The sequence below is a fragment of the Nyctereutes procyonoides genome, unplaced genomic scaffold, assembly GCF_905146905.1.
Source record: "Nyctereutes procyonoides isolate TBG_1078 unplaced genomic scaffold, NYPRO_anot_genome, whole genome shotgun sequence".
In the NCBI taxonomy this organism is placed as follows: domain Eukaryota; kingdom Metazoa; phylum Chordata; class Mammalia; order Carnivora; family Canidae; genus Nyctereutes; species Nyctereutes procyonoides.
The window spans coordinates 22,224,389-22,235,418 of NW_026575034.1; the positions used below are offsets into that span (position 1 = coordinate 22,224,389).

Here is an 11,030-nt window from a genome sequence, read left to right on the forward strand (position 1 = left end):
GTGGTTCCTTCCCATGGCTTCCCTTTACTGACCAAAATCCAAGTTTCACATACCATAGATAACAGATGAAGGATTCTGCATCTCTGGCAGCAAGCTCCACTCCCTAAAGTTCTGGTTTTGGCTCTTTTTATCATCCTGACACTAAAATGCAGTAGTTCCTAGAAGGAGAGGGTGATGTGTAGAAGTCAGTAAGGCTTCTAGAAGACTGGAGGTAGCAGGGTTCAGTCCCCAGGAAGACTATTAACATTATTGCCAAGATTTCCCACCTCACTCAGGTGTCTGGCTACTGGAGCCCACATGATAGAGGAAGCATACTTCTAGGATCCTGGGATACTGCCCTGCCCATCATGCCCACTTCACCCCCAGACTCTCATTCTTCCCTGGGACCCAATGTGCATCACTGATCTCAGAAATTCAGACCAAAATCCGGGTACCATGGGGAAATGAAGAGTAAACTGTGTATCAGGATCATTGTTGGGACATGTAGTCCCAAAGATATTTTATCCATAGTCCCTGACTGCCATAACCTTCATTTCTAGGTTCATGCAGTGTCACAAAACAACTGAGTCACAGTGTATAGCTCAGAGATGTTATCCTCCCCAGCCACCAGAAGCATGAGATTTATTTGTTTTTCAAGCTAGGGTCAGTTGACACCTGGATCTGGCTCTGAATCTGCATTCCTTGATTTCCCCCCAAATAACACTTCCAATATGGTCCGTGCCTCTCTTTCATCAGGTGGTATCCTGTTGCATGGTTTCATACAGCCCCTGGTGCTCTGGGTCACACTTCATGTGCCTACACTGTGAATCACCTCTCTGACAGGAGAGTTTACAGAAGAGAATGGGTGGATTAGGAAAGTATTGGGGACTTTCGTTAAGACACAGGGACTCCAGAACTTAGAGTAGGAATGGGGCCCAGGAAAGATGCTGAGCTCTATCTAGCCATGCTGAGCCAGAGTTTCCTCTGTGACACCCAAGAAAAGGCTGGTAGGCTATGGAAAGTACAAATAGACTTAGAGATGAAAGAACCATGAACACAGAAGTAAGAGCCACAGCCATGGACATGATCAAACTCTCTGAAAGATGAATAAAGAATCCATGTAGCATACTCTCGGGAAATATCACTCTATAAAAAATGGATGAGAAAATAGATTCAATAAAGCAGCTTATAGAAAGATGGGTCAGTATATCTTCTGTACAAAAGAAAAAAATGGGAAGATGAGTAATGAGAGAATTTTGAGAAACTTCCATACCATCCTGGGAGTGACTGCAGAGGATGGGGAGATGTAGCCAACTTTGGAGGAATTCAGAGAAAATTCTTTTCTCTTTGGAGAAAAGAGAGAGAAGTTGGATGGCTGGCGGGACAGTAGAGTCAACCATTTTACAATGTAAAGGCAAGAAGTCTACCCAGGAGGAGAGGATGGGGCTTCAGAAGTGGTCAGAGTTCACTTCACAAAGCAAGATCCTGCCAGGCCGGTAGGAGAGAAAGAGCCTGAGATGAGAGGGAAGTTGGACAGACTTTCCATAATATGGAGAGACTGGACCTGAAGATGGAGACATTTGGTGAAAGAGAGAGTGGCTTCCTGGGGGAAAAAAAGCCAGAATTCCTTCAGAGTAATTCTGAAGTTGGAGCAGAGGTGGCTTGTGATGATAAGGGCAATGTTGGTGAGGACCTAGGTTGCTGAAAACACTCAGGACTACCCCAAACTCATGTTCAAATTTGGAAAACACTGAGATTAAGGGTATGAGAATAGGTGCAGCCTGGATCCAAGACCCTATAACATTATCAATATCTCCCCAAAACAACATTCTTTTTGCCCACATACCCCCAAATTGGACATCACACGTGAGATCCAAGCAATCTTTTTAATGAGGAACAGGCTTGGGCAGTGAGTGAGGAGGGCTGTTCAAGTGTGCACATGATCTGAGTAAGAGGAGTTCAAAATACGCTATTTCCCCTCCCCTCCCCTTCCCCTTTCCCTTCCTTTCCCTCCCTCTCCATGAGGTGGTACACTGTAGGCATCAGTTGGTGGGACCTGGGCCTCTGGTAGCCCCAGTAGCCTCTCAATGGCAACCTGAATGTCTCCTCCCACGGCCATGAGGGTCTGTAGATTGGCATCATGGTTAGCAAAACCCATGGCCTTCAGATGCTCCAGTTCTTGCTGGAAGCAGCCTTCAGGGAGGGAGAATGAGGATAGTGAGGATTGTGTGGACTGAGAACTGGCATTGGCTAGTGCATGGAGAAGCTGAAGAACAGCCCAGGTGGACTGCACAGAGCCTGCTCTCTGACCCTGCCCTCCACCCCTAGTCTCAGGCGGTTCTCTAGTTCCCCTACCTGGGCCCCACAAACAAGGTCCCAGCCCAGGCACCTCCTTGGACAGTATCTGCAGGCCCTTTTCTATCTGTATCAAGGCCTGCAGCGCTCGAGGGTTGGTCAGGATGGGAAGTAGTGGCAGATAGTGTTGTAGGGGGCTTCCACTTGCCAACTGGTGTAGCAGAGCTGGATTCTGCTGTAGGACATGCAAGGCTTTACGCAAGGCAGAGGGCGAGGGTCTCAGCTGACTGGTTAAAGTGGCTTTCCCTATGGGCTGCTGGCTCTCCTGAGAGAGAAGATTGTGGCCTGAGTTTATATCTGGCATTCTAGGCCCACATCCTGAATGGGTCTGATTTGAGGCCATGCTCCTGGCCTGGGTAGCTTGTCCTGCCCTGACCTTCTGGGTCAATGGCCTGGCAGGTGCTGAGGCTGTGGGGATGGTGGTGGTAGTGTCAGTACTGCTGTGAGCATTGGCCTCCTCTTTGCAAAGCTCTGAAGCTGGGTTTTGGCCTTTGGAGGCAACCAGGGGGGCCAGAGTGAAGAGCATGAACTGCTGGATATCAGAGCAGACTGGACGCATAGCATTGTCACCACCTGGCACTGCCGTCAATGCCTCTAGATCCTGTTTATTTGCCTGCAGGAGCTCTTGTTGCCGGGCTGGGTTCTGCAAGGTTTCCAGAGCCTTAAGAGTTGGCTCAGGTTTCTGAGGATTCTGCCTTGAGGATTCGGGAGCTTGTCTGGCCTTGGCTGGTTTCTCATTGACCAGGCCTTGAATCACAGGGTTTTCCAAGAACTGCACCACTGACTCAGGTGCAGCCGTTAGGAGTTGAGCCAGCTGGCCAAGAAAGTCAGTCAGCTCAGGTGAGCTCTGGGCCAGCCGGCCCAGCCTGGCCAGCATCCCAGCGCTCTCCGAGGTGGAGGGTTCAGAGTGATGCATGCAGTGGTCAGTAGGGCCTGGAAGAGTTCCAGGACCAGGCAGAGTTCCTTTCAGACGGGTTCTCACCACTAAGTTGACCGTAGTGCCATCAAAGATGCCGCGCTGGCTCAGTATGTCTTGGTCTCGGAGGATCTTTCCAGTGAAGATGAGCACCAATCGGTCAGTGTCATGGTGAAGGCGTTTGGAGATCTGTTTCTTAAAGTGGTGGACACTGCTATTTTCTGCCAGCATAAATTCTTGGCAGTCCTGTGGGGTCTTGACTGACACTCTGATGATGCGTGATGTCGGCTCCCTACCAGACACCAGCTGGCTGTCCCTTGCTTCTTCCCTAGCCCGAGCCATATTATCTCAAGAGCAGGATGCAGGAGACCCTGAGGACCTGTAGAAGCCCAGGTATGGCACTAAGCAGACCTGGATGCAGGGACCAGTAGGTGTTTAGGGATGTCCACTCACCCACGACCTCTGGACACCTCTTCCTAATGTAGCCTTGAGGTCACCTGGCTCCCATAGGGGTGTCCGCTATCCTTCACCAGGGCCAGCCTTAGGGGATATGTCAGTGATGTCAGTGATGAGGTCACAGTTGAGAAGGAGACTTGAATGGGGGAAGGGCAGAGGTCTCTTCTACCTGTCTGAGGTTGGCTCTCTTTACAATTTAACTTAAATAGCAATAGAAAAAAATTAAATGTTTCTGTCTAGAAAGCCTGTTTTGCACCAGGCTATTTCACTGTTGAAAATCATACCACCTGAGATTGGCAAGCAAATATAGCTAAGTAGAAAAGGTAAGAACTGGCTTAGGAAGTGCTGATTCTAGTCACCTATCTTTCACTTAATTACTCTATATGGATCATGGCCCAGTCAAGGCCACAAGTTCCCTTGTTTCTATATGAACAGAATGAAGATACATATAATTAGTCCATTCAGCCTCAGCAGGGCTTGAGGGCAGCTTGCATCTCTGAGGCCCACCAGACTGACTAACTTATTGACATGGTTCTAAGAAAAATAGCATCATGTTCCCCAAGAACTTGTGAACTCAGTTGTACTCAGACATAAACCATCATCTCAACCCTCTAGGATTAGAGCTGAGACAAAAGAAAGGATAAGAAAGTAATAAGTTTACTCTAGGTCTTTATGACTTAACAATGATTAATTTTTAAAAGATCTTATTTATTTGATAGAGAGAGGCAGAGAGAGAGAGCACGAACACAAGCAGGGGGAGCTGCAGAGGGAGCACTGCAGAGAGAGAGCCCACTGAGCAGGGATCCTGATGTGGGACGGGATCCTAGGACTCATGACCTGAACCTGAGGCAGATACTTAACTGACTAAGCCACCCAGGCGTCCCAACAATGATTAGATTTAATGCAATTTGAAGAGGAAAATTGTTACTTGGGAGCTGACATATTTCAGCTGCAAAAGCAGAAAATGATGATCCTCTGAGCTATTTTTTTTTAAGATTTTGTTTATTCGAGAGAAAGAGAGAAGAGAAGCAGAGACACAGGCAGAGGGAGAAGCAGGCTCCATGCAGGGAGCCCGATGTGGGACTTGATCCCGGGTCTCCAGGACCACGCCCTGGGCCAAAGGCAGGCGCTAAACTGCTGAGCCATCCAGGGATCCCTGAGGTATTGTTTTGATTACTCCAAGCAGGTGGGACCCCAGGTAAAGTCTGTCAAATCTGCAACAATTGTGTTTTTTACTGTGAAGATGGATACAATAGGCTGCTAGGCTTTGCCATTATATAATTGACCCTTTTTCTGATTCTGGAATTTCCAAGGCCTACAACACGAGCACTTGGCTGCCTATAATACCACCTTCAAAAGGTTCTGCTGGATTTGGTAAACATGAACATCTAGAACCATCTACAACTACGATGTTTATGGGATACCGATATATGTTCTTAAACTTGAACTAGTTTGAATGAGTATCTCCTGTATCCCACCAATATCAAGACTCTAATAAGTTGTAATTCCTGAGTTTAAAAGACCTTCTCAGTCTGAGGCAACCTCATAAAGCAAGCCTTGTGGCTGGCTGGCAGCAAGCAAACTGAGCAGTCTGGCATCAAGCAAGTGCACTTTTCTTGGGAATGCCCAGACCTCAGAACAACTCCTACCACACAAATATTATTAGCAAAATCAATTCCTTTGCAGATTTTTTTTTTGGATTTCACCTAGCATAACTAGATCTTCAAACTAACATTCCTGGATTTCCATTAGCTAATAATTAGTATGTAACAGGTGTTGAACATTCTGGATGACATTGTCTAGAATTGCTTTCTCATACTTTATGCTCCCAGGGATTTCCTCTTTTCTATGCATGGCCTGTTGGATGAAGCATCCCTTCTCTCCTCTCTTTCAGGCCCTATTATCATGACCCAGAATATCTCCTTCCCAAGCACCCACTGATGGCCCTGACAGTCTATTTACGCACTCTGTCTCAGTGAGGGAGCCCTGCCCACACTGTCCACTGAGTTCTTCAACACACGAATCGCCCTTCATCCTTCCTGAGAAGCTGACATTATTGGGATATCTTACACTGTAGCTATATTTCTTTTATAATTAGAAAATTAAAGTATCAACTTTTTATTTGATCAATTTAAAACTTAAATTGAACATAGAACTCTCTAGAGGAAAATAACCCTGGTTTAAATCCCACTCCTACCACTTAATAATCTTCAACAAGTCATTCACCCTTTTGAAGCCTGGCTTTCATCATCTATAAAATGGTATTTTTTTCACAGATTTGTTTTGAAGATTTGAGGAGATAATCCACATAAAGTACAATCCAAAGTATCTGACACAGAGCAGATACTTGTCAAATACTGAGTATGAAGTCAATACTACAGTCACTATCGATCTTCAGCATATCCTGCGGTCACATCCGTTAACTAGATTCGAGACAGGGAGAACAGACCTACCTGTCAGGGCTGACCAAATGCCCAGAGATATGTTCAGCTGCAGATGATGAACACAGCTCCAAGCAGACTGACTGGTGAGGAAAGTGCGGTATCTTCTGTTAGACCCAGGACTCTAATCCTGGACTGAAATGCTGACTTTATGCACCGTATTTAAGGTTTATTATATTAAGATGTAATTTCCAGAAAACATATTTCGTTCCCATATTCTTCACAGAGATTGGCTAAGGTTATCCTATTCTGCTAAGAGTTTTATTAGATCAAACTATATAAAAATCTCAGTATTTTTTAAAGATTTATTTATTTGACACACACACACACACAGAGTGTGTACAAAAGGCAGAGCAGCAGAGATAGAATGAGAGGGAGAAGGAGACTCTCCATGGAGTATTGATCCAGACATGGGACTCAATCTCCGGACCCTAAAATTATGACCGAAGGCAGACTCTTGACTTACTGAGCCACCTAGGTGCCCATGAAAGCTATTTTATGCAGTTTTAGTGTTTCTTGTCAGTAATTTGTTTCAGAAATATCTAATGAGAGTTTCTTTTTAACAAAAACTATCACCTGGGAGAAGATGGCTCCTGGTGGCCAGGCTAACTGAACATGAAGTGCTATAAGTAGTCCCATTGAAAGAGAAATGCCTGATTCTGTCCTACTACTGAGCTTCCTGTAACCCACTGAGTAGGTTTGAGCCAAGTCTGGTTTATGATAATCTTATAAATTTGTTGAATTAAACCTAAAAAGATCCTCTAATGGAAGTAGCAAAGACTACCTCCATATTACTTTGGCAATAAAATCCAAACTCCTTGTCTAGCCACAAAGCCTCTCCTGCATGGACTCCTGCTCATCTCAACTACCTGATGATGATTTCCTCCTTTTCTATAAAACTTAGCCACATTTGCCTCCCTTTTATATCTGAAACAAGCCAAGTGCCTTCCTATACTTAGAGCCATTGCAATTGCTAATCCCTAAAGCTTTAATGCTTATTCACTTAATTTTTACAAGGCTTGTCCTTCTTACCTTTCAAATCATCTCTTCACCAAGCCTTTCCCAACCATTCCAAATCTTATCAGTAGATTTTAATTATTTGCATAAAATGCATTATGTCATCATTTCCTCTTTTCTATTCATTTATGTTTCCATCTCCCTTCACTAGAATTAAGCTCCATGAGAACCAGGACTTTATCTTATTTGCCTCTGTAACCCCATTGCCAGCAAATACTAAATAAAATACATATAGGAAGGAAGAAAGGGGGCAGCCTGGTGGCTAGCGGTTTAGCGCTGCCTTCCGCCCAGGGCCTGACCCTGGAGACTGGAATCCAGAACCACGTCGGGCTCCTTGCATGGAGCCTGCTTCTCCCTCTGCCTGTGTCTCTGCCTCTCTCTGTGTGTCTCTCGTGAATAAATAAATAAAATCTTTAAAAAAAAAAGGAAGGAAGGAAGAAGGTAAAGGTAGGAGGGAGGCTGGTAAGGAAGGAGAAAGGGAGATTGACTTACATGCAGATACAGACAGTGATTTACCAACATAGCAGTTTGTGATGTTTTGCTCACCTAAATAAGAGGTAAAGGATCTATACCCTAAAAACTATAGAACACTTCTGAAAGAAATTGAGGAAGACACAAAGAGATGGAAAAATATTCCATGCTCATGGATTGGAAGAATTAATATTGTGAAAATGTCAATGTTACCCAGGGCAATTTACACGTTCAATGCAATCCCTATAAAAATACCATGGACTTTCTTCAGAGACTTAGAACAAATTATTTTAAGATTTGTGTGGAATCAGAAAAGACCCTGAATAACCAGGGGAATTTTAAAAAAGAAAACCATAGCTGGGGGCATCACAATGCCAGATTTCAGGTTTTACTACAAAGCTGTGGTCATCAAGACAGTGTGGTACTGGCACAAAAACAGACACATAGATCAATGGAACAGAATAGAGAACCCAGAAGTGGACCCTCAACTTTATGGTCAACTAATATTTGACAAAGCAAGAAAGACCATCCACTGGAAAAAAGACAGTCTCTTCGATAAATGGTGCTGGGAAAATTGGACATCCACATGCAGAAGAATGAAACTAGACCACTCTCTTGCACCATACACAAAGATAAACTCAAAATGGATGAAAGATCTAAATGTGAGACAAGATTCCATCAAAACCCTAGAGGAGAACACAGGCAACACCCTTTTTGAACTTGGCCACAGTAACTTCTTGCAAGATACATCCACGAAGGCAAGAGAAACAAAAGCAAAAATCAACTATTGGGACTTCATCAAGATAAGAAGATTTGCACAGCAAAGGATACAGTCAACAAAACTAAAAGACAACCTACAGAATGGGAGAAGATATTTGCGAATGACATATCAGATAAAGGGCTAGTTTCCAAGATCTATAAAGAACTTCTTAAACTCAACACCAAAGAAACAACAATCCAATCATGAAATGGGCAAAAGACATGAACAGAAACCTCACAGAGGAAGACATAGACATGGCCAACATGCACATGAGAAAATGCTCTGCATCACTTGCCATCAGGGAAATACAAATCAAAACCACAAGGAGAGACCCCCTCACACCAGTAAGAATGGGGAAAATTAACAAGGCAGGAAACCACAAATGTTGGAGAGGATGTGGAGAAAGGGGAATCCTCTTGCACGGTTGGTGGGAATGTGAACTGGTGCAGCCACTCTGGAAAACTGTGTGGAAGTTCCTCAAAGAGTTAAAAATAGATCTGCCCTATGACCCAGCAACTGCACTGCTGGGGATTTACCCCAAAGATACAGATGCAGGGAAATGCCGGGACACCTGCACCCCGATGTTTCTAGCAGCAATGCCCACAATAGCCACACTGTGGAAGGAGCCTCAGTGTCCATCGAAAGAATTTTAAAGATTTTATTTGACAGAGAGACAGAGACAGAGACAGAGAGACAGAAAATGAGAGACAGAGCACAAGCAGGGGGAGCTGCAGAGGGAGAGGGAGAAGCAGGCTCCCCGCTCAGCAGGGAACCTGATTCAGCTCCATCCCAAGGCCCTGGGATCATGAGCTGAGCCAAAGGTAGACACTTAATCAACTGAGCCACCCGGACACCCCTAAAATAAGAATTTATAATGTAATTGGTCATAGCGCAGTTTCATCACAACGATATCCATCCTGAAAATATAATGGAAAAAAATCTCAAAAGAACCAGAAAAATTTAACATTTAAATAAACCCACATGTGTAGGACTAATATAAAGAAACTGCAGTCCTTTTGTTGTTGTTGTTGTTGTATAATCAACATACAATACCCTGTTAGTTTCAGGTGTGCATTATAGTGCTTTGATATTTTATACATTATGTCACCAAACGTTATTACAATGTGACCGACTATATTCCCTATGCTGTATGACATCCCCATGACTTAGTTATTCTATGACTGGAAGTTTACACCTGTTAATCCCCCTCATCTATTTCATCTACTCCCAACCCCGCCTCTTCTATTCACCAGCAGTTGGGAGAAGCTATGCTTCTTTATAGAGAAACAGGAAATATGAATGGAAACATTCCTTATTCTAAAAGGAAAAATTGTCATTTGTAAAATTCTCAATTTTGGGAGAACCTGGGGGCTCAGTGGGCTAAGGATCTGCCTTTGGCTCTGGCCATGATCCCAGGGTCCTGGGATGCAGCCCCACATCAAGCACCTTGCTCTGTGGAGAGCCTGCTCCTCCTTCTCTCTTTGCTTCTTCCCCCGCTCATGCTCTCTCTCTCTCATTCACTTTATCTCAAAAAAATAAAAATCTTTAAAAAAATTAAAAAACTAAAATTCTCAATTCTGTCTAATTTATAAATGTAGTAGAAAGCCAATCAAGATGTCATTTGGCCTTTTCTGAAATTTGACATGTACATAAGTGTGTGCAGAAAAATAGAAAAAATTAGACAATGGTATTTTGCAAAGGAATAATGAGTCAACCATTGAACATTTTGTCACTATTTTAAAGTTAAAACAATTGAAGTGTGGCAGTAGTAAATTAAATTAAAAAAACACTGTAAATACACATATATAAACATATGTAAGATACAGATCGTAGAATATTCCAGTTCATTGTAGGGTTTTTTTTTTATAAATTTATTTTTTATTGGTGTTCAATTTGCCAACATACAGAATAACACCCAGTGCTCATCCAGTCAAGTGCCCCCTTCAGTGCCCGTCACCCATTCACCCCCACCCCCCGCCCTCCTCCCCTTCCACCACCCCTAGTTCGTTTCCCAGAGTTAGGAGTCTTTATGTTCTGTCTCCCTTTCTGATATTTCCTACCCATTTCTTCTCCCTTCCCTTATATTCCCTTTCACTATTATTTTTATTCCCCAAATGAATGAGACCATATAATGTTTGTCCTTCTCCGACTGAGTTATTTCACTCAGCATAATACCCTCCAGTTCCATCCACGTTGAAGCAGATGGTGGGTATTTGTCGTTTCTAATGGCTGAGTAATATTCCATTGTACACATAAACCACATCTTCTTTATCCATTCATCTTTTGATGGACACCGAGTCTCCTTCCACAGTTTGGCTATTGTGGACATGGCTGCTAGAAACCTCGGGGTGCAGGTGTCCCGGCGTTTCACTGCATCTATCTTTGGGGTAAATCCTCAGCAGTGGATATGGAGAAAGGGGAACCCTCTTGCACTGTTGGTGGGAATGTGAAATGGTGCAGCCACTCTGGAAAACTGTGTGGAGGTTCCTCAAGAGTTAAAAATAGATCTGCCCCACGACACTGTCTTGGTTGGGATGCTTTCCCTTCTCCTGTCCCATTTTTGGCTACTTCATTGTTACCACTTTTAAGATTTCAGCTTGGAGCTGGTACTCAGGAAGCCCGCCCTGTCTCCCCA

General features: G+C 44.0%; 1 protein-coding gene across 1 annotated transcript; it reads right to left on the reverse strand.

The window, feature by feature from the left end:
* Positions 1–731: 731 nt before the first annotated feature.
* LOC129504863 (ubiquilin-1-like) lies at positions 732–3,592 on the reverse strand. The gene is made up of 2 exons (XM_055317743.1): positions 2,012–3,592; positions 732–815 (listed from the first exon to the last, which is right to left on the reverse strand). Exons 1-2 carry the CDS (start codon positions 3,590–3,592, stop codon positions 732–734), a joined length of 1,665 nt encoding a protein of 554 aa, XP_055173718.1.
* Positions 3,593–11,030: the final 7,438 nt, after the last annotated feature.